This window comes from Colias croceus, chromosome W, assembly GCF_905220415.1.
Source record: "Colias croceus chromosome W, ilColCroc2.1".
Taxonomy (NCBI): domain Eukaryota; kingdom Metazoa; phylum Arthropoda; class Insecta; order Lepidoptera; family Pieridae; genus Colias; species Colias croceus.
The window spans coordinates 1,348,420-1,373,634 of NC_059567.1; the positions used below are offsets into that span (position 1 = coordinate 1,348,420).

The window sequence follows — 25,215 nt, forward strand, 5'->3', positions numbered from 1 at the left end:
TTATGCTTGGCACCGACTTCAAACCTATATAGTGAATAACACAACTAAATAATATGTAGTAACTAATTAATTATTTTTTACTTTTCCGTTTTTGAAGTCGGTTTTTTTAAAGTAGTTATTTTTATAGTGTAACAATATCTTATTCGATACACCCTTTGACTTTAGTCCTATGGCTTTCACTTAGATATTTTTAGTGCCGAAAGCATAATGAATTTGATTTTAAACGACGCTACTAATGATGACTTGAAGTTTTCAATATGTTTTATACATCTTCACACATTTATTGTCTTGAACAGTTTATTATGAAAAGTCACCGCTATTGATTAGACACATCAAAAAAATAAAATTCGGGATCACGTTTCAAAAATTTAACCAATATTTGAATAAGTAATTTATAAGCAGTTTCGACTGACTGTAGAATCGCTGTTAGCAGATGTAACAAATGGACAGGAAATTCGAATGCATTTTCAAATGACTGAAGATTTCTGCTCTGGGATGAGCCGCGAGCTGCTTGCAGCTCGCGCACCGCGCGTCCTCGAAGGTGGACAGCCCCCCGGAATAGAAAATATTTGAATGGGGAATTTATAAGCACTTCGATTGACTGTGGAATCGCTGTTAGCAGATAATAACAAATTGACTGGGAATTTTATTGCATTTTCAAATGACTGAAGATTTCTGCCCTGGGATGCTTCGCGGGCTGCTTGCAGCCCGCGCACTACGCTCCCTCGAAGGTGGACAGCCTCCCGGAGTGGAAAATACTTGAATGGGGAATTTATAAGCATTAACGACTGACTGTAGAATCGCTGTTAGCAGATGTAACAAATGGACAGAAAATTCGAATATATTTTCAAATGACTACCCTATTGCTTCAACCCAGGGGCAAAAGGGGCTCGCGGGCTGCTTGCAGCCCGCGCACAACGCACCAGCTAGTTTATATATATTCTTATAAACACATAGCATAGAATATAATATTATCTTGCAAATCAATATGTTGAACGATAGCACATCTAGTAATGTTAATTATCTGTCTTTCTCCTCTGAAGATCTTGGTAGTGAGGACAGCTTCCACAGTACTTCCTCCTTTACTCCTCTAAACAATCTCCTATCAAACAGTTTCTCTAATGATTCCAAAATATTTAATGCGGTTCATATCAATGCGCAAAGTGTCCCAGCACATTTTCCTGACTTGTTAGCAACTTTTGATTCCGTCAACATGCACGCTTTACTTATATCCGAGTCTTGGCTCAAACCCTGTCTTCCTTCTTCCTGCTATTCCCTTCCTGGTTATAACCTGATACGAAATGATCGGATCGGCAAGGCTGGTGGCGGTGTCGCGATTTATTTAAGGTCCCATCTCACTTACAAAATTATAAGCCTCTCCCCCCAGCCTCCACCCCCCGATGCTGCCGAACATCTTATCATTGAAGTTACCTTACGCCACACCAAGCTCCTGCTTGGTGTGTTCTATAGCCCCTCCCTTTCCGTTAACTACTTTCACTCATTTGAATCTATCCTTGATCAACTAATTCCTATTTATGAACACTCCCTATTTATGGGTAATTTCAACACCTGCATCGTCAAAAACGATTCCCGAGCCAAGACTCTTAAAACTATTATTGAGTCAGCACATTTACACCTTCTTCCTCTTAATCCAACTCATACTTTACCTAACTGCACTCCTTCACTTCTTGACCTCATTATTGTCTCCTCTCCTAACCTTGTCCTTCAGCATGGTCAATATGCTGCCAATGCATTTTCCCATCATGACCTCATCTATATCTTCTATAATATCCGTCCTCCTAAACACAAACCCAAGATCTCCTTGCGACGCAACTTTGCCGGAGTGGATGTTGATCGCTTGTGTCGTGATGCTCAAGATATCGACTGGTCTATCATTTATTCTCAGGACAATATTGATACTATGGCTGAACTATTCTCATCACTTGTTACCGATCTGTACGACAAGCATGCGCCACTTAGGCCGGTAAAACTAAAACACCTTCCAGCGCCTTGGTTAACGGATGATCTGAAATCACTTTTGCAACAGAAGTCTAGAGCCAAAACCAAACTCAAACTAAAATGTAACGACGCGAACAGGGAGAAGTACACTAAGATTCGGAATCGTTGTAATACTTGTTGTAGAGATGCACAAAGACGCCACATTCACTCGTCGGTCGAGAACGGCGACCCTGCTAAAGTTTGGAAGTTCTTAAAAACCTTAGGAGTTGGCTGTAAAGATCCCAAAGCTGATTTCAAAAATTTTAATATTGAATTACTCAACCAATTTTTTGCTGGAACTCCTCATTTTGATAACACTATTAAAGTTATGACTATTAACACGCTTTCTTCTATTCCAACTCCTAATTTTCCTCCGTTCTGTCTGAATCAATTTACTAGCTGTGATGTTAAGAAGAATATCATGTCTTTGTCATCTAATGCTGTTGGGAGTGATTGTATTGGTCGTAGCATGATCCTACCTATCCTCGACATAGTCGTTCCTGTCATTACCCACATTTTAAACCATTCCATTTCCACGGGTACCTTCCCCACGGCCTGGAAAAGGGCTAATATTATTCCTCTCCCAAAAAAACCTAATCCTTCTTCTTTTTCCGATTTCCGACCTATCTCAGACCTATGTGCAAAATTTGCTCACTGATCACGGTTTTCGCAATAGTAACGAAAGTGCTATTTATATAGACGGTCCGGCAGGCACTGGTAAAACGTTGCTATTAAATACGATAGCAGCGTACGTGAGGGGCGTACTCAACGGTGTAGTTTTGTGCACAGCGAGTTCAGGTATTGCCGCGCAGAACTATGACGGCGGTATGACTGCGCACAGTATGTTTAAGTATCCGTTAAGCGCTATTGACGATTTAGGCTATTGGTATGTAACAAACGGAACCCAGAGAGCTGAACTTATACTACACTCCGATTTAATTATTTACGACGAAGCGCCGATGGTACACAAGTACCTCATTCATTTGTTAGATAGGTCTTTGCAAGACTTGACAAAGTCTAATAAAAGTTTTGGGGGAAAGGTTATCATTTTTGCTGGAGATTTTCGTCAGATTCCGCCCGTAGTTACATGAAAGGTCGGGAACCTTCAGAGGCTGGGAAATGTTACCCAGGCATTTTTTTCTCTTTTTCATATAAATCGCATTTTACTTTTCCAAAAAGTTGGTACATCTCAGTAAAATGAGGATTCTTTCGAATTCTTTTGCTGCAAAGATTTCGTAGTGGGATTATGTTGTAGGCAATAAAAAGACAAAAAAAGCAAAACAGAATATTGTTCATTGACAATTAAATAAAAATAATCATATTTTTACATTTAAGTTGTGCTTAATTCAGTGATTTAACAATTTTTGACTTGCCTTGTTTAGAATACTTGCGCTTCCAGAGAGAAAGTAGTAGCCGCGTATGGAGTTTGTAATTGGTGATTACGGATACAGGGATCGCTGCCCGCTGTTAGGAGTGCACTGAAATATGAACATTTAATAACTTTACATATAAAATGACTTTTTTTTTTGCAAACATGACCGCGGTCAGCATCACTAATAATTTTAGTTAAACGTTACTATCGCGTCTGCGTCACATCGAAATTTGTATGGGGAATCAAAGCTTCCCCATACGTCCGCTAGGGGCGCTGTTCGATTTCCCATACTAATTCGGCTGTGACGCAAACGCGATAGTAACGTTTCGTACTCGATGAAAACTCGCACTAGGCACACTGACAGAGGTCGATACAAATCACTTGATGTTAGTAATAACTTAGTTTATTTCTAACATCAAGACGTGTTAGTAATAACTTAGGTTATTACTAACATCAAGTGATTGCGTGTACATTAGGTAATGTACACGCACATTTTCGTCAAACAATAATAATATAATTAAAACTGTCGCCGCGGCCGCACAACGAACGGCTGATGCGACGTTGCCGCTCCGTTCTTATTGTTTCTACGCAAGATGTACGCATTCATGATTGCAAGACGTGACGTGACGATGACGTGTGTATTACGTGCACAATTAATTATTATAGGTCTAATGCCCGTTTTCACCAACAACCTGTAAAATTTAAGTGTCACCTAAGTCAATTTAGGGGATACTTAACGTAAAATTTGCTTTCACCGACAGATAAGTGTCACCTAAATCGTTAGGTTTGGTAGTGATTTGAACTACCACACCCTTAAACTAAGGTCGAACCCTTACTTAGGAGACTGTTTAGGGGTTATTGGTGAAATCGGGCATAAATACTCTAAAGCATTAAAGAAATTATAAAAACACGCAACGATCTTTCTTCTTAATATATGGTACAGTTATCACGGTTGTAACATTATCTAATTTGAAACTTCTATAGACTATAACATACATTATAAACAGTACAACAAGGTCTATTTACAAACAGAATAACTATATACCATTGTATTGTATGTTCATATTAAAAAATATATAATATACTCACGTAACCATTTCAGGTTTGGCAGCTATAGCCGCTTTATGTAGCGCGGTGTTACCATCGTTCGGGTCTTGAATATTGCACGCCTCTTCCAAATCCCCCTCCCACGCTTCTAGAATCGTCTCTAGGGAGCTTTGCTCGTTGCCAGATATCACTTTCCACATCTGTAACAATTTTTAGAGAAGTTATAATATGTAATAGGGCAACACTGGAACAAAAGAAATTTAATGTGTTGTGTATGTAAGCACTATCTTGATAGTTCGGAAGAGATGTTTAGTCACTTCAGAAAAATTGTATAATATAATATTCAGTATTCACAGTTGAGTACTAAATGTATATAAGGTATTTTCCCAAGTTTTGGGCGACACAAAACACAATTGAGTTTCTCTGTAAATAAAGTTTTATTGTAATTAATTTACATAGTTCACATTTAGTATTCATTAGTTGAATTTCACATTTAGTATTAACACAAGATCGTACCTGTAAATAAAGAAACAACATTTAATGTTTATAATTGTGTCGTTTCTTAATTAAATCACAATAAAGGATCAATAGTAATTGTATCCACAATGACGAGCGCTTTTTGTGAGATCCATAGATTACCTTCAAGTTTTCTTTACCACAGATTAGACTCAAACATAGAATTATAAATTACTGTTTTGATGTTTCGGTCAGATTGCGCGGGAATTCAAATTAATGAAAAATATATTTTTCATTACATCTCCCTCCCAAAGAGAAAATAATGAGCTTAACATACATACTCTTCAAGTGCAGCCAGGGGCTGGCGTTAGTTTCGAGATGTGGAAAAAAATTTGACTCTGACTTCCTATGATCCGTGTTTATCCTGTAAATTGACTTTGATATTTTTTCTAAAATTTTGTAGGGCCCAAGTTTAAATACATCAAGCTTCTTCCTATTAAGTCTGTTTCCATTCTCCACAAAAACGGTATCACCAATTTTGAAGTCTATATGTCTGCGATTTTTATCATAAATTGTCTTGTTGTAATCATGTGATCTGATTGTATTTTCAAGAGCTTTTTTCCTAGCCTGGAACAAATTGTATTCTGTCTTCTCCTGCTTCAGCTCATTTGGTAAAATTTTCACATCTGTGCCATAGAGTAGGTATTTTGGAGCATACCCTGTAACAGTGTGTTCTGTTTCGTTGTAATTTTTTACACAGTTGTGGGCTATAGTTGACCAAGCTATTTTTGTTTCACGTTCATTTATCCGGCACCTGATTCTATTGACTAGCGTTTGGTTTAGTCTTTCATTTATGCCATTTGAGAAAGGAGAGTTCACTGCAGTAAAAATTAATAAAATATTCTTTTCGTCCAAAAAATTCTTGAACTCCTTTGAATTGATACCTGGGTACTGGTCTGAGAGTATCAATTCAATCTCATCTGTTTCTGCACAGTTTCTTATCAGTTTGATGAAATCATTTGCGTTTTGAGTGCTTGATGTTAAAATATATGCATACCTAGTAAAGTGGTCTGATAGCAGGTGTAAGTATCTCTTTGTTGATCTAGAACCTCCAAAACCTCCAATGGTATCAATAGAGCATATCTGAAAAGGTTTTGTAGCAGGACCCAAGTGGGACATCAATCCATATTTATTTTGTCCTCTTGATTTATTTTTTAAACATACTATACAATTTTCACAGATACTTTTTATATTTTTTGACATGTTTTCTGCTGTATACACTGAGCTAATCATTCTTTGCATCTGTTTAATTCCTATGTGACCAAGATCTGTATGGACATTTTTCATAAATTCTAAGCTGAATTTCTCCGATATAATTATTTTCTCTTTTTTGTTTACTTTCTTGTAGTAAATATTGTTCCTTATTTGTAACTTATCTTTTCTGCACTGTATATATTCATTTTTTATTTGATCTTTTAAGATGTCTTCTAGTGTTATTGTGTTAACTATTTTTAACTGTTCATCTTGGTTTTCATGGGGTTCGAGGACTGGATTCCTACTCAGGCAATCAGCTTCAGTGTTGTATTTTCCAGGAGAATATTTAATTTGGAAATCATATTGTGATAAATAGTATGACAGATCACCTAATTCTTCGTCTGTTCTTGACCTTATGTTCATATTCTCCAGTGGCTTGTGATCGGAAAAGACAATAAATTTCCTACCTATCAATAGATGTTGCCAATATTTTACACATTCTTTAATTGCAAGACATTCCAGATAAACAGCTTTCTTTCTTTTTTGTACTTGATTCAATTTCTTTGAGAAGTATGCTACTGGTTTCTCTTCGCTGTTTTCTTGTGGTTGTTTTAGGACAGCTCCCACTCCTAGTATACTGGCATCTGTGTATATGTGAATAGGTAAGTTTGGGTCAAAGATTGTTAATATTGGTTGAGAACACAATATTTGTTTCATTTCTTCAAATGTTTTTTGGCACGATTTCGTCCAGTTAAAAGGTTGTCCTTTTCTCAAAAGGTTATGTAATGGTTCTAATTTTATTGCTATATTTGGCACATACTTATGGTAGAAATTTATTTTCCCCAAGAATTGCCTCACATTTTTTTTAGTTTTTGGGGTTGGAAAATCTTTTATTGATACTAAGTTATCTTTCAGTGGCCTGACTGAGTTATTCTGTATTACATGACCCAAGTATTTAACTGAGTCTGTTGCAAACGGGCATTTAGAGAAGTTTAGTTTTAAACCTTCACTTTTAATTGCTTGAAATAGTTGTTTTAGGTGCCTGACATGATCCGAGAAAGATTTTGAGAATAGCAAACTATCATCAATGAAACATACCGTAAACTCTGTGAGCTTGTGCTTCCGTATTATATTACACATTATCCTCTGGAAGATGGCTGGAGAAGTTTTCAATCCGAATGGTAAGCAGGTCCATTGATAGTGACCTTCTTGTGTCACAAATGCAGTTTTGTGTCTATCTGAAACACGCAAAGGTATAGACCAAAATGCTGAATGAAAGTCAAGAGTTGAAAAATAATTGCAATCTCTTGTTTTTATTATGAGGTCCTCAATAAGAGGAAATGGCTGTGATTGAGGTACCACTATTTTATTTAAGTCACGAAAATCTATGCACAATCTTGATCGTTTGTTTTCATCTCTTTTAAATGCTAATGTGACTGGTGCTGCGAATGGGCTATATGATTCTTCTATAATATTTTTTTCTAATAATTTTGCTACCTGGTTCTCAATTTCTTTTTTGTCTTCCATTGTGCAACGGTATGGCCTTTTACTGCAATATTTTTCTACTAGCAGATCAATGTGTGCTTCATAATCAGTTACCTTTCCTATGTCATATTTGTCCTTTGCGAACACTGTTTTATTTTTGGATATTAATTCATCAATCAAAGCCTTTTCCAGATAGTCCAGATGGTTAATACAAATTTTGAAGTTTTCTTCACTGAAGTCTTCGTTGAAGTTTACTAAATTTTCGGATTTTATTTTCTTAAAATCCGTATTTCTTTTATTTGATTCCTTAGAAACAATTTCATTTCTTTGTATTGGTATTTTCTGGCTAATTTCCAAGTTTTCATTTTGAACTAGATAAAATTCCTTTATGCAGTCTAGTCCCACTAAAAAATCATAATCAAAATTTTCTTTGTCTATTACAAAAACATTCATTTTTTTTTTCAAATCAAATATGCCAACATCAAGAGTAATTATTCCATTTGCCTTCTTAACGCCATTAATCGTTTTTAAATTTGTCTTGTTGGAGAGACCGGTATCCTCATTCTTTATCTTTAATAATTTTGAGTTTATCAATGAGACATTAGACCCCGAGTCATAGATTCCGAATACTTCAATATTTTCATTGAGTACTAATTTTATTTTGATCAATGGCGGCACTATTAGTTTTTTTGGTCTTCACACTGTAATTCACATTCTAATTCTGAATTGTTTATAAGTTTTATTTGCTTTTTATCCTTTTCAATATTTGTCTTTTGTTTAAACCAACAGGAATCTTCTGAATGAAAGCGTATGCCTTTTTTTAATTTTTCACATATACTGCATTTTTCTTTAATTGGCTTTAAATCTTCTTTTTTCTTGAAGATATTTTTTTTCTTTGTGACCAGATGTTCTAATTTGCCTAGTTCATTGAATAAATTGCTTGTATGTAAAATTTCTTCTTTGTTAATTTTATCTGTTATAAAATCTGGTAAGCCTGCAGCAATTATATCAATTAGGGTGCCTTCATCCATTGTTTTCCTTATCTCGAGTAAAAGTTTTTCCTTTTTCACTGCATACTCTAGTAAAGATCCTGATTGATACTTGAACGATAAAGCATACTTGCTAGATGTCCAACCTTTATTGGCATAAGTTTGCAAGAAACTTGATTTCCATTTTGACCATTCGGAGTGTAGACTTAACTTTATCATCATGGAAGAATACCAATCAGTGCATGATTTTTCTAAAAATAGTCGGAAGATTTCAATTTTTTCTTCATCTTTTATTATGTCAAACCTTGTACATTCTTTTTCAAATACATTCATCCACTCATATGCACTTGAGTTTCTTCCGTCAAACTTTTCAATAACAAATCTCTCGGCTAACTTTTTTACACTTTGTTTTTCTTTGTTTTGTTGATCTTCAACTAATTTTTCTAAAATTTTTATTACAGGATCTTCAGAATACTTTTTACTCTCAAAAGATAATTGTTCTTGGGTACTTTCCTCTAGAAATTGGTCCTGGAAAATCATGTTACCGTCCTCATCAACATATGTTTTTAAAATATCCTCTGTAGTTTTTATCCAAACATTTCTGGTTTGATATCGTTTTTTTAATGTATTTTTCACAGTGGTGAAGCTTTTCGAGGCTAAGATATGTTTATGAAACGATATTGTTTGATATTCTTCAGGGATTAAGTAGACTTTGTCATCTTGCGTGGCAATTAAGGTTATGGCAATAAAGTTTGACTTTCCATCTGTTGTTGGTTTTACTTGGAACATAAATTTTAATTTTTCCATCTTCTTACAATAAATGTTGTTTTATAAGGTATTTTCCCAAGTTTTGGGCGACACAAAACACAATTGAGTTTCTCTGTAAATAAAGTTTTATTGTAATTAGTTTACATAGTTCACATTTAGTATTCATTAGTTGAATTTCACATTTAGTATTAACACAAGATCGTACCTGTAAATAAAGAAACAACATTTAATGTTTATAATTGTGTCGTTTCTTAATTAAATCACAATAAAGGATCAATAGTAATTTTATCCACAATGACGAGCGCTTTTTGTGAGATCCATAGATTACCTTCAAGTTTTCTTTACCACAGATTAGACTCAAACATAGAATTATAAATTACTGTTTTGATGTTTCGGTCAGATTGCGCGGGAATTCAAATTAATGAAAAATATATTTTTCATTACATGTATATTATTTTCAATTATTATTCTTTTATAACAACTCCCAATTGAGTATTTGAATAAAAAAAAATATTGATTTTTTTATGTATTTTAAAACCTTATTATTAATAATATTGATATTTAATGCAAAAAACACCAAAAAAAATTTTTTTCAATTAAATAAAAGCAATTAAAAATTGATGAAATTTAAATTAAAATCACGTGACTATAAACGCGCCACGACTGGTCACCATAGATGTGACGTCAAAATGTTTTAGTTGTATACGTTTTTGTATCAACTGCAATGTGTGAAAACTAACATTATGACGTCACACGCGTCCGGGTGACGCTTCGGGAGTTGTCGGTGTGTTTTCGGTACTGAATTCAAAGACTAATTTTTATTTGGAAATAACTTTTGAATTATTGCAAATAAAAATTTAAAAAAATAGTTTTGCTATAAAACTAATATATATGTATAATCTTTCCATTTAGCACAAAAAAATTTTTTATTCAAATACTCAATTATATCTGTAACTTAAAACTATTTAAATCTTTTAACCTATTTTGATGGTCTATCGTCAAAAAAGATCCAATTCAGAAAGGAAATGCTAGTTGAATAATGTGCTTTATTACCAATTCTATAGTGTCTAAATTTCAGTATTATCTACTAATAATAACTAAATCTACACACCTTTTTAACATTAGCCGGTATCTTCTGCATCACCACCAGCTTCTTCACCGGCTTCTCTTCTTTCTTCTTTTTTTTCTTCTTAACTCTCTTCTCTTGTACAATCTCTTGTTCGCTGCAAGAACTATGGGCGCTTGCTGAATGGTCGTTAAGAAGGTCCTTCCTTGAGTTTGTTATGACTCCCTTCGAACTCTGTTCGGAAAGAGTTTTTATCCAGCCTGTGAAAATAAAATGTTAGAATCATGTTTCGATTTTAAGAAATTACTCCAACAAATTGTTTAAAATTATTAATTAACTTTGGAAATGTACAATAATATGTTACGTTGACATTGTTTTTAAGCTATTGCATAGCTTCTATCGCGGGCCTTGAGCGCGGGGACCGAATCGAGAAATTCCGTAACGAAAAAACCTCACGCTACCCACTCCTTGGGGCGGAGGTGTGGCTTGAAGGCATAGCATGCAATAGCTTTACCGCGGCAGTCCCTGAATGCCACACGTCTTTTTTTTAGATTTGTATGTATACTGTATATTATGATGTTAAACATTTGTTTCAGCTTGCTCAAATATCTGTGAATAAGTGAAAGTTACTACGGAAAATCAGCGACATATTGCTCTCTATGGCTGCCCTGATTATACTTCTCAGATATGATGACATAACTCATTACTACATTATTATGGAACAGTAAAGTTTAGCAGTGCCAAATATTCAATTAAGCAAAAATGATCACGATTTTTTTCAAAACAATTTACATACCTACAGGAGTTTCAGAGTCTATAAAGCATGGACCCTCATCTTCACTCGACAGCATTTGAGTTGGCAACTCGCGTGGAGTACGTTCCCTTTAAAAAATAATTTTGTGACCTAAAATTGTCTTATTAAAAACTGAAGCATTATTTATTGACAAACTATAAATAAATTTCTCATCACAATATTTATATAAGAAGTTAGATTAATGTTTGTTAACTGTATTATTAACTACGAGTAATGTATACGAGTAACAAGTACATTTAATATAGAATTAAAATAAAATATCAACCATTATTGATTACTAGTCGTAGTTACTATTTTACAATATAAGACAATACTAAATATGCAATGAACTTAATACTGATGAATAAAATATTACCTTGACTTTGCTCTATCGATAGGTTTTCCAGGGCTCTTCTGTGTTTTCTTTTTTTCAGCATTAGGGTCCGCCGCTTTGCCGTCTTTCACAGTCGATGCGATAAGAGCTTTTTGGAATAATTCCATTGTTTCTGCAAATATATTTATTTATGACATAAAATGTACCCAATATTGGATTTTTATTCGATATATTGACTGACTCTCGAATAATTTTACTACACTACTTTTTCGATTGTATTTATACTCAAGCACATACAAACGTCTAATGGGATCGGGATACAAAATTTAATATACAATTTTTCATACAATTTATTTAGTACTAAAATTAATATACAGTATGTTATATACTACTACTTTTTTAACCGACTTCGTTCACTACTAAAATAAACAATAAACTTCAAAATTTCAATTGCTAGCCAATCCAGTTATGATTAAGCATGAGACTACAAAAAACAAAAATTCAGAAATCATCAATTAAAAAAACCATTTATTTCCCGTATAAGCTTATCGTTGCATGACACAATAATTAGTAAATTAAAGAAATAGTACTAGTTATAATTTATACACACAGCCACAAATAGAGATAGATGGAAAAGCCTAGGGGAGGCCTATGCCAAAAGGCAAACTGATAATTAAGTTACCGATGTATGACCGATGTAAAATGAATCTAATTTATATTTATATAATTCAATTAAATATTGTTATTAATGATTAAAAGTGCATGTAATCTTATCATAATTGAAATTAAAAATGAAATTGCTAAATGTGCATGAAACTGATTGTATTAAAATAAATATGAAAGGCATTGTAATATATTGAAAATTATTTATTACAAGAGAGATAGAATAATGTATTGTAATGTAATGATGTTATCAGTAATAAAGGCTATTTTGATTTGATTTTGATTTGACTAGTTATAATTTAGACTTACCATAAACCTCTATGCTAGCCAATGTATCATGCACCCGTTTCACTTCCTTATACGTAGGTTTTCTCGTAGGGAATGGTAAAGCTCTAACTCTAAAGTCATCTCTATTGAGCGGAGAGTTCTTGCCAAATAACGCCGCCTGATTGGTCGAGCCGACCGCGCGGTATAGCACTAGTGAACAGCCAATCAGGTCTTCCGACCAAGCGGATATTATTTCTTGCACATGCTAAAATAAATGTGTATTTGTATAAAGTTTGTTAACTACTGCACAGTGATCATATGTATTAATACATAACGTAATCATAATAGCTATTGCCATATCGGAAAAAAAGTTTACGTATCTGTATTAATTTATTAATAATTCAGGCCCCGGAACCACAGATATATATATATAGAATAATTTTTGGTCATAGTCATCTATCAAAATTTATTCAAGCATTAGCTCCCGTATCATCATATTATTAAAAACTTTATTATTTTGTGTTCAATTATAATAACAAAGTAAACATACAAAACAACAACCCGGGTCATGTATGTGTGGTGCGGCTTGTCCACTATCTTACCACCAACCACCAACTTTTAGAAGCCTCTTTTCCACCCCCCCCCTGCCCCTTCTTACCACCCCCCCCCCTTACCTCCAAGAAAGCCGCTTGATTGTATCTTCTCAAGCTAGCGCCAGCAGATCGCGGCATGTTGCCGTGCTGGTCCCGCGCGCTCTGCGCCTGGCCCTGCCCGCGCCGCGTCACGTACGAGTGGTGCGTTTTGTGCACTACCGGTACTGCACCCGAGAATATGGCACCAGCGAAATGGCCGCCAGATACCTATGTGTTTGGTGAAATTTTTCATCATTCATTATTTGCACAAACATAGTGATAAGTGTAAAAAAAATGTGTGCGTGTACTAGTGTACACACGTAGAAGTGAAACTTCTTTATGCCTCTATTTTTCAAAAAATAACTTACTATATGCAACTTTACGGAAATACGTCGAATCACGCGTGGTAGGGATAAGAAAAACATGGCGCGTAACGGAAAAATGTCACGCGTAACGAAAAAATGTTACACTAAATTTTTTTCCAACCCCGATAAAGAAGTTTCACTTCAATAATTATTAACACTCAATAAACAACTCACACACAACATTTATCCGAAGCAAAACTCTGCCTGTATACTGTGTATGAGGCAGAGTTTTCTAATTACCGGTTCAATAGACTTTGAACACTACTGCAACGAAATAAGGTGCTAATTTCAACTGTTTTACAAGTTAAACAAAGTATCGAGGTATTTTTAAAACTACTGGTTATATTTTATTTCTTACCATCAATACTGCCCACCGTTGATAGCCTGGTATAGTTAGACGTTGACAGCGCTCCACCCATGCGTAACCTTCGCCATCGGAAGATAATTCTTCCTGAAATCATTATATTTAATTACTATTACTTAAGTCCAATATTGTTCAAAATTGTATTTTTGAGTATGTTATAATTATTGTGGTTTTCTTGTTCGTATTGAATTTTAGTAATAAGAAAAATAAATTAATAATAATTAATTTTTAGTGTAGCTGTGTGTAGGGAGATGAAATTAAAGATAGCGGCCAATTAAATTTTATATTTCTTCTAAATTACACAAAAGTATATTATTTATATTCACTAACTACAAAACGTGGGTCGGTGGCGCGAGCTATGGGACAACTGAGGGGCGACGCTATGTGACTGTGCGACGCGGCCGAAAATCCTGCGTCAGCACAGCACCTACAATGTTCCCCCCTTTTCAAAAAAAAAATGTGGAACATTTTTAAACAAAATCAAATTAAATTATCTTTATTTAGATTACTAACTCGCACAACGAACCCTAACAATTCTGCTGACAGACAAAAAAATAACAATGTGAAACATAATACAAGATTAGTTCAGGAGTCGGTGAAACATTTTTATAAACACACGAACATTTATTTTAAAAAAGATACTTAACATATAAAAATTACTAGTCTGCAGCCATGGTGTTTGATATAACGTTATGATGTCCTCTCTTGGCATCATTGCGGCCATTTGCCAACAATACAATCCAATAAAGTCCTACGATCGAACAACATAACATTACATATTACACACAAACATTATAATGTAAAGTAACATTATTAATAATAAAAAAAATACGCAATGTATAATATTAAGGTATCATGTACCTAGTACATTAACATGCAAATAAAATCATTCACAATTAATACGAAAATATAATTAAAATTGTTCCCGTCTCTTACACTATGACGATAGATACAATAACAATGCAATATAATTATGAAACGTCATGACATTAAAATTTTAATAACACACAAAGAAATTTTAATAACTTACACGTTTGTTAATACACAACTTTATTTACTTCTCGTGTTCTTTCCACCTTGATTTCAGGAACAGATAAGCTAGTAGTACTCATAACTTCTTTTTTAGTGTGCGTTACCCAGGCAAAATGTTTTGCTTTAGAGAGATGAGACTTAAACAAATAATTAGTGTATCATGAGGAGCAATTTGTTTACTAATAGCAAAATTTGTTTGAATTGTAGTTTTTAAGTTATTTAAGAAAAACAAATTTTGCTGGAGTAACGTTTGAAACGTTACCCAGGCAAAATCGTCTTTCAAAAATTAGTTTCAGCACGGAACCAAATACATGAATAGATAGCTTTTGTTGAGTAGTAAATGTTTATAAATAGCAAAATTTGTGTGTGGTATAGTTCTTTAGTTATTTAAGATTTTGCTGCGGTAACGTTTTGGGATTTCCCAGATCTCGAAAACGGCTCAACGCAGAAGTTTGAAAAAAATACCAATAAAAGACCTTAATTTGTTTAAATTTGTTTAATCATTAGTTTTTGATTTGGTTGACGTAAACCAATGTAATTAAATGGTTTCAAAAATCAGAAGAAGCGGGTTTACATGTAAACCAATACACTTATAACCAAATAAACAGCTGTAAAAAATACCCGTGGTTCGACGCTTGTTTACAGCAGACATTTTAGATTTCATACTTTACACGTTAAGAAGATAAAAACAAATTTGATTTATTTTAGACTGGTCGTACTTTAGCGATCGAATACGCAGTTCCCATAACATTAAGAAACATGGCATACTTTAAACAAATTAAAATGATTCATGAAAATTCTTTCCTGTTAATTTCAGCCTTGAATTACGGCTCTAATGAAAGTTATCTCAAAAACAAGAATATGTCAGCAATTCTCTAATAAGCCGACCAAATTGAAAAGGTCACGTAAAAGCGACTGCACCGTACGTACGGGTAATCTTCGCAAATTAGCAGCATGTTAACCGATGTTTTGTACAGTTAGTAACTCAGGCCCCGGAACCACAGACACAATAGAAAATCTATTGTGTCGTGGCCCGATCGGGCCGCTCGGGGCTCAATGGGTTAAGCAGAAAAACGTTATTCGTGAAGCCGATTTTTTAATATTTTTTAAGTGCAGTACCATATTACACAATTTTTACTAGTTAATAAAAGTGTAATATCATAGTGTATAATTTAGAGTGTGATTTAAAACAATACAAACATATATACATGTAGCTATATTTTTAGTACTTAATTTGTTGTTTCTGTTAAACCAAATGTTTTGTGATTTGATGTGATGTGATGTGATGTGATTAAAAGTTTTGTGATTATATACATTTTTTATAGAATATGCTCGAAACCGTCCCTCATAAGGGCAAGAAATATAGGCAAGCCGATAATACATATTTTGTAAAAAAAAACATTAAATGTGCTTTGCACATTACACACACAACGCCGACTCAATTCCAACTCAAGTCACACTGTGGTATTGAAATATGAGCTTTATGTCGTGTTACTTAGAGTGGATATTTCAACATTAAGTTAAAAGAAGGTTACGACGCTTTGACAATGATTGGTTCACGGGTTATCCACCTGTGGCAGTCACATGTAATGTTAAAATATTCACTCTAAGTAACACGTAACAAAACTCAAAAATGTTGATGCTAAGGCAAAGCAATACATATAATTTGTATGAGACTGATTTTTTAAATAAAAATTATGAATCTTAACCATTTTATTATTTTAACTAACCTGACCAGAAAACTTTTGTATTCAACTGTACTAACAAAACATCTATATTATCCTGTTCATTTCAGATGGTTGCGCTTATGTATGGTGCGGTCGCTTTTATGTGACCTTTTCAATTTGGTCGGCTCATTAGAGAATTGCTGACATAATCTTGTTTTTGAGATAACTTTCATTAGAGCCGTAATTCAAAGCTGCAATTAACAGGAAGGAATTTTCAGGAATCATTTTAATTTGTTTAAAGTATGCCATGTTTCTTAATGTTATGGGAACTGCGTATTTGATCGCTAAAGTACGACCAGTCTAAAATAAATCAAATTTGTTTTTATCTTCTTAATGTGTAAAGTATGAAATCTAATATTTCTGATGTAAACAAGCGTCGAGCCACGGGTATTTTTTACAGCTGTTTATTTGGTTATAGGGGAGAGGGGGGCATAATGGGGACGTTAAGGAAAATACACAGTAACATGATCAACGCAATGTATTTATTAATTAAAATGAATCACAACACTTTGGTTACTTATTAAACTATCATTTGGCATAGAATTTGGTGATGTAAATAATCATATCACGTTATAATTTTTATTTTTTGAAACTATTATGAAAACCCCATCGTGCCCCAGGGTAGGGGCAGAATGGGGTACGTATTTATTTTGCGTCACAATACAAGCACATGTGGATTTCTTCTGTATTGTCGTCATCTACACCAGCACAAGATATATGAGCCCACCGTCCACATAATTGACAAGCCACCCAACCTTCCGAAGACCTTAAATAGTGTGGTTCCCGTCAAGGCAGTACATGCACATGGTATCCTCGTCGGTATTCTCTTCAGAAGAGTCTTTTTGGGTCTTCTGTTTCTTAGAGTTCTTCTTTAACTTGGGGTCATTTGGATTAGAACATTTCTTCGTTCTCTTAAATTGTTCTCGTTTTTTCTAACATAACGGGATACCCCATCGTACCCCGTAGCCATGTCCCCGTTATGCCCCAATTCTCACATTATTTTAAATAAAAAATCAAATAAAATGAGTGAGGGTTAGAGTATTTTTGTTCAAAACATATCAATAAATAACTTATCTGCAATAACAAAGTAAATACATGATAGTAGCAACATAAACACTTACCATTTTATAAGCGTATTCATAGTCACTCAAAATTACATGAAATTACGTTGAAAATCGTTTTTCCTATTAAAAATCAAACGTGCGCAGCCTTTCGCCGGTCACTTTCAGACTTAAGAGAGATACAAATTGGCTACCTATTAGCGAAAACAAAACACATCTAGACCGTATAGTTTTCTGTAAGTGTGGATGGCCCCGTCGTGCCCCGCGTCCCCGTAATGCCCCCCTCTCCCCTAAGTGTATTGGTTTACATGTAAACCCGCTTCTTCTGATTTTTGAAACCATTTAATTACATTGGTTTACGTCAACCAAATCAAAAACTAATGATTAAACAAATTTAAACAAATTGAGGTCTTTTATTGGTATTTTTTTCAAACTTCTGCGTTGAGCCGTTTTCGAGATCTGGGAAATCCCAAAACGTTACCGCAGCAAAATCTTAAATAACTAAAGAACTATACCACACACAAATTTTGCTATTTATAAACATTTACTACGCAACAAAAGCTATCTATTCATGTATTTGGTTCCGTGCTGAAACTAATTTTTGAAAGACGATTTTGCCTGGGTAACGTTTCAAACGTTACTCCAGCAAAATTTGTTTTTCTTAAATAACTTAAAAACTACAATTCAAACAAATTTTGCTATTAGTAAACAAATTGCTCCTCATGATACACTAATTATTTGTTTAAGTCTCATCTCTCTAAAGCAAAACATTTTGCCTGGGTAACGCACACTCTTTTTTAAACCAATTACTAGCAACTTTAATACACTGTTGTTTCAAAACAGAACAAACAAAAATAGTTAATATAACTGCGATGAAAATTATTATGATTCCAAATATATTAATTTTATTTTCCAGCTTTGAAACATTGGAAATACTTTCGTTAATGACAACTCTTTCCTTGGTTTGATTTAATCCCATAGTAAAATTGTAAAATATTGTATATAGAAAAATAATTGTATAAAATGTATATATTTAGTTGTATATAGTTTGAAAATAAAAATGTTGAATAAAATATTTAAATATAACCATTCTTTAAATTCAAAAAATTACGTGACCTAAAACAACAACATACAATTTGCAACTTTGCATGGTTGCAATAACAATGGCTATGTACATGATTAAAACATAAATTTACTTGGCGTTTTTCGTATTCGCCCTGATCGTGTAACATAATTTTTACAGCTGGATTTGTCTGTCTCAAACGTTACCTTTTTAATTACCTTTTTTGTATGTAGCGAATCATTAATTTTACTATCACTCATATTAACAGATTTACCTGTGAACTTAGTCACAATATTATTATCATCAGGTAAAACGTATGCAGGTTTTAATCTATCTACTGAAACGTTAAGTTGTCTGTCCATTAATTGAATTTTAAAAGTTTTATCCTTTCTACTAATGACACGATATGGCCCATCATACGGCGGTTGTAATGGTTTCCGTACGGTGTCATTTCTTAAAAATACATATTCGCAATCAATTAAATCTTTATGAATGAACATTTTACACGGTAATTTATTAATTCTAGGTACCGGTTTCATACTGTGTATAATCGACCTTAATTTATCAACATAACTATGTTCGTCACACGGTTTTATATTACTTGTGTCATAAAAATCACCAGGCAGCCTTATATTACTGCCATAAATCATTTGAGCTGCAGTTACGCCTGTGTCTAATTTAACAGTTGTGCGTAACCCTAACAATACTGTTGCTAGTTCATCAACCCATGAATTACAATTTAAACGAGCCATAAGCGCTGCTTTTAAAGATCTATGCCAACGCTCTACTGCACCGTTGCTCTGTGGATGATATGGGGTGGTCCGCAACTTTTGTATTCCCATTAATAACATAAGCTGCTTAAATAAATTACTTTCGAATTGTCGACCTTGGTCACTTGTAAGCCTAAGGGGACAACCGAACCTACAAATCCAACCCTCATACAACACCTTTGCCACAGTCTCCGCAGTAATTTCTTTTAAAGGAAAAGCCTCGGGCCACTTGGTGTACCTATCTATGATTGTTAGACAATATCTAAACCCTTCTGATGAAATTGGCAATGGCCCTACAAGATCAATATGTATATGCTCAAAACGGCTCGAGCCTTGAAAACTTCCTAAATCGGATACAGTATGTTTTGAGACTTTAGCTCTTTGGCACTTAATACATGTTTTAGACCAAATTCCTATATCCTTATTCATTTCTGGCCAAAAATATCTATCTGTTACTAATTTTTTTGTGGCTCTAATACCCGGGTGACTTAAATTATGCACAGCATCAAAAGCTAAACGTCGAAATTGTTTAGGTAAATATGGTCGAATTCTATCTGTGGATGTTTCACAATAAATTTGTTTATTACAATCGAACATTGCAACACGCTTAAGTGTAAATTGACTGTTAACGTTTGACCGGTGTCGCATTTCTGCAAGTTGTTCATCCGTTTCCTGCGCTCGGGCGAGTTCTGCGAAATCTAACACGGTGGGACATGTTATTGTTTCAATTCTCGATAACGTGTCAGCGACTATATTTTCCCTACCTGTTACATGACGAATATCTGTACAAAACTCACTGATAAACATAATTTGCCTAGTTCTTCGAGCAGTTTCCCTATTTGTACCTATTTTACTAAATGCAAAACAAAGTGGTTTATGATCTGTATAAACTATTAATTCGCGCCCTTCAACCATATTGCGAAAATGAATAATTGATAAATATATCGCTAACAATTCTCTATCATAGGTACTATATTTACGCTGAGCTTCCGTAAGTTTACGTGAAAAATATCCTAAAGGTTGCCAAATATTGTTAATTTTTTGTTGTAAAACTGCACCTATACACGTATCTGAAGCGTCAGTCATAAGAGACAATGGAGAATCTAAGGAAGGATATGTCAACAAAACTGCATTTTTCAAATCGATCTTACATTGTTCAAAATTTTGCTCTGCTAATTTATTCCAATTAATTTTACTTTTGTCTTTCCGTTTCGCACTACCAAGATATTTATTTAACTCTGACTGATGTTCAGCCGAGTGAGGAATATGAGATCTATAAAAATTTAACATGCCTAAAAATCTTCTAAGTTCTTCTATAGTACTAGGCTTAGGAAAATCTAAAATTGCTTTAACCTTGTCTTCGAGCGGCTTAATGCCCTCGGTAGAAACTTCATAACCTAAAAACTCTAATTTTTGCTGACCAAAACTACATTTTGAAAAATTGATAGTTATACCGAATTGATTAAAACGATCAAAAACTTGCTCTAAATGTTCTCTATGCTGACTTTCTGATTCTGAACTGATAATGACGTCATCGATATAAATAAATAAGAAATCTAAACCTTTTAAAACTGTTTCTTGCATGAAACGTTGGAAAGTTTGCGCAGCATTTCGCAAACCAAATGGCATACGCATAAATTCAAATAAACCAAAAGGTGTAATCACTGCTGTCTTTTTTATGTCATTTTCTGCAACAGGCACAGAATTATAGGCTCTATTAATATCTAATTTAGAGAAAATTTTCTTATTACCCAAAATATATGTAAAATCATGTAAACGTGGTACTGGATAACGATCTGGTTTCGTAATTGCATTTAAACGTCTATAATCACCGCAAGGCCTAATATTACCATCTTTTTTGGGAACTATATGTAGTGGACTTGCCCAAGGACTACTACTCGGTCTACAAATCCCTAACTCTTGCATAACAATAAATTCATTTTTAGCCTTTACGTACCTGTCAGGAGGAAGCTGCCTCGCTCTCGCATGCACCGGCGGTCCTGTCGTCTCGATATAGTGACAAACATCGTGTTTTGGCGTCTCTTTGTAAGAAATAGGTTTAGTTAAATCAGGGAATTTATTCAATAAATCGGAATATGGACATTCCATAATTGTTTTTAAAGTGGGCACAGTAGAATTTGAGATATTTCCCTTAGTACTCAAATTAGTTACTTGATCAATCAATCTACGTCCGTTTAAATCAATTAATAATTTATGATTAGCTAAGAAATCCGCACCAATAATTGGTTGCTTTACATCCGCTAATATAAAAATCCAACGGAACGGTCGTCTCAGACCCAAATCTAGAGACAAAAAATGAATACCATATGTTTTAATTTCCGTTCCATTAGCAGCAAATAATTTATATTTATTACCTTCTGCATAAACCTTACCATACACCACACTACGCGGGATGACGGACACATTTGCACCACTATCAACTAAAAAGTTTAGTCCTGAATTTCTGTCCAAAACACTGAGACGGTTATTTCTGTAGACTCGGTCGCAGGCACCCGTCGCTGGCTGCACCGATGCTAGTTTTCCGCTGGTTTCTCACGCTGACTAGGTTTCCAGTTGCACGGTTTCACACATTTCGTCGCTTTGTTTTTATATTTGTAATGGTATTTACAAAGCCAATTGGGATTATGCCTTTGATTACGTTGAAATCTACCTCTTGACCTGGATCGTGACCTCGTTCTAAAATTTGATGTATTATTTCTTGTTTCCAATCTTCTCAGTCGATTATTTAATTTTTCTATCTCACCAATCAAATTATTTTCTGGACTGTTGCTTAAACTGGACTGTTGAACTGCTGATACCGAGTTTAAGGGTGTCATGCTCTCCATAACTTTATCTGCTATTGATGCCAAAATATCTTCACTTTTACTCTCGGATACGGCTAACACAGCTCTTATTGCCGGCGGTAATAAATTTTGCCATAAAACTAGAAGTGTTTCTGTTGTTACTCGTCCACGCGCCAAATCTTGCATTTTCCTCATTAATTGTGACGGTTTTTGATCGCCCAATTCCATTTCGCCAATTAATTTTTTATTAGTCGATCTTCCGATTCTTCAAAAATTTGTAATAATCTTCTTTTTAATTTTTCATATTTTCCTGTCTCCGGCGGGCTAATTAAAATGTCCGTGACTTGCTCGATGACTTCTGGCGTTAATTTAGAAATTACTATTTGATATTTCGCCTCATCTGACATTTTCTGTGGCGATAAAACTGCTTCCGTTTGTATAAACCATATTTTCGGCGATTTCTTCCAAAAATCTGGGATGCGGGACGTAATGGAGATTGACGATAAACTTGCAAATTCTTCTTTAACCGGTTCCATGGTGATATTTAATTTTTATATGTACTTTTATGTGTTATTAAATTTTATTTAGTTATTTAAATTTTACCGCTGCCACCGCCCTGTAGTTTCTTCTTGAGTTGTCCGTATATATAATAATATATTTATATATTAAATTTGAATATTTATTCTCCCTACTACACACTCACGTCGATATATCACGCCGGTCGAGATCACGTCGGTCGAGATCACGTCGGGGTCACCAATTTAGTGTAGCTGTGTGTAGGGAGATGAAATTAAAGATAGCGGCCAATTAAATTTTATATTTCTTCTAAATTACACAAAAGTATATTATTTATATTCACTAACTACAAAACGTGGGTCGGTGGCGCGAGCTATGGGACAACTGAGGGGCGACGCTATGTGACTGTGCGACGCGGCCGAAAATCCTGCGTCAGCACAGCACCTACAAATTAAAGAGAAATAATTAAGAGATAATAATAAATAATAATAATAAAGGCGTAGGGATGTGACGACCCCATCGCCCCCGGTTGGCATATCTACAATAGATATCCCAACCGTGCAGTCAGTCACCCCGCAGGGCACCTTGTGGCGAGGTGTCGGGGAGTAGCGACCCCGCGGGAACCGAGCGCTCCCGGGGGAGGTCCCTGTCCTCACCTCTGGGCTGTCCCGGTGGCAGTTCGGAGTGAACAATGACGAGGTTCAGGATCCCCTACCTCTGGCTTGCCTTTGTTGGCCGTCCAGAGTGGAGCCGCTAGAGCTAAATGCTCGGGGGTGGAAGTGTCTAATGGCGTAATAGCGGGGAAACCCGCTCCGGGCCCGCGGGCCCGCGATGGTGAAACCGGTGCCGCACCTCTCTACACCCCCAGCCGTTCAGGTGATGTTGCTCCCTTGTTGCCATTATCGGTAACCTTTTTGGGAGCCCATCGACCGAACTGGCGAGTCACCGTCTGCCATAATTTTCAATTTTTAATATTGAAAAGGCAGACGTCCATAGTCCCCATAGACCCAATATACCAGTCCATCTAACACCCCCTTCCATAACCCAGTTTTATTCATTTCCATTTTTCTGCAATAGTCCTACATTGGCCGCGGACTGCCCAGGGCTGTATCTCTATAGTGAAGCCATGGGCAGGCTGCGGCTGGTGTCCCACAACACATTAAATTCTCTAAAGGGCCTCTGCGTGTTGGACCTGTGTCCCCACGTAAGCCTTCCAAAGGACCGGGTATCATCCTTACGACGATACCCGTGTATTATGGAGAGAGACATAATAATAATGGAGGAGGTAGGCGGCAAACGAAGATACAACCTACGGTCGCTACCCGGAGGGCGCCGGGGTGCATCTGGAGCCAGCGCTGGATGCTACAGCATGCGAACCGTTGGCGAAGAGGAACTGAACAGGCGGGTTCCCCTCGAAAAATTGACGACAGCCGAACAATCATTATCACCTTCATGTTTATCTTCATCATCTAATCAGTCCCCTATCTCTAATATAACGACAACTACAGCTTACAGTCCCACTAAATCGCCAATTTCATTACAAGAAACATCACCTTCATCAATATGTTCATCTAATACCAATGCTTCATCAACTTTCTCATATAAGTTACGTAATCGGCCCAAAGTAAGGCAACTCAATATTATTCATAAAACTACCACCAGCAGACAGAATTTAATCACCCCAAATTCATTATCAAATCCTTCATTATCACTCGTGGATGTTGCACAGACAGCAGATAGCGCTGGTATTACTGTGCCCACCTCAAATGAAATAACAACGCGCAGAAAATGGTCAACAGAAATGAATGAATTCATTCTGCGCACCTACCTAGAAATTACAGCATTAGGAACAGACAATAGAACATACTTAGAGCCACTTTACAATAAATTTATTAACAGATATCCTCACATTCAAGTAAGCCGTCAACGTATAGGAGACCAAAGACGAGCCATAGTCCGAAATAAATTATTGTCAGATGAACGAATAGCCGAAATAACTAAAGAGGTACAACAACAAAATAGTCTAACACAAAACTCCAATAATAATCAATACTCAAAGCCTACTGAACCAACTACACACGAACAATCACAACGAATGAGATGGACACAAGAATATAACGAAGCCATAATTCGCAGCTATTTTAGGGTTACCCATTTAGAAACCAATAAAACATCATACAGGAAACAAATGCATCAAGATTTTATTTCAAAATTCCCACACCTGGAGCATATATCAGAACAGAGAGTAGCTGACCAGAGAAGGATTACCATCAACAATAGATACTTAACTAAAGAAAAAATTGCAGGTATTAAGAAAGAAGTTGCAGCGGAACTAGGAATAACTAATTATAACGAAAATAGTTTTGAAAATACCAATATATTAACTTTA

At 35.1% G+C, this 25,215-nt stretch overlaps 1 protein-coding gene across 8 annotated transcripts in view; it reads right to left on the minus strand.

Moving 5' to 3' along the window:
- Positions 1 to 25,215, minus strand: part of LOC123704840 (ankyrin repeat and zinc finger domain-containing protein 1-like) — a 38,604-nt gene that overhangs the window by 8,254 nt on the left and 5,135 nt on the right. Inside the window, exons 2-9 of one of the 8 annotated variants that reach the window (XM_045653331.1) lie at positions 13,848 to 13,940; positions 13,167 to 13,352; positions 12,535 to 12,757; positions 11,605 to 11,734; positions 11,232 to 11,317; positions 10,481 to 10,695; positions 4,460 to 4,617; positions 3,372 to 3,476 (exon numbers count right to left, since the gene is read on the minus strand). In XM_045653331.1, coding sequence (XP_045509287.1) covers positions 3,377 to 3,476; positions 4,460 to 4,617; positions 10,481 to 10,695; positions 11,232 to 11,317; positions 11,605 to 11,734; positions 12,535 to 12,757; positions 13,167 to 13,352; positions 13,848 to 13,940 — 1,191 coding nt within the window. In that variant the 3' untranslated portion in view covers positions 3,372 to 3,376. Of the gene's footprint in view, positions 1 to 3,270; positions 3,477 to 4,459; positions 4,618 to 4,909; positions 4,934 to 5,999; positions 6,772 to 7,225; positions 7,366 to 7,387; positions 9,833 to 10,480; positions 10,696 to 11,231; positions 11,318 to 11,604; positions 11,735 to 12,534; positions 12,758 to 13,166; positions 13,353 to 13,847; positions 13,941 to 25,215 lie in introns of those variants that run through there. The other 7 variants (XM_045653332.1, XR_006753187.1, XR_006753188.1 and 4 more) reach the window with 7 other exon arrangements.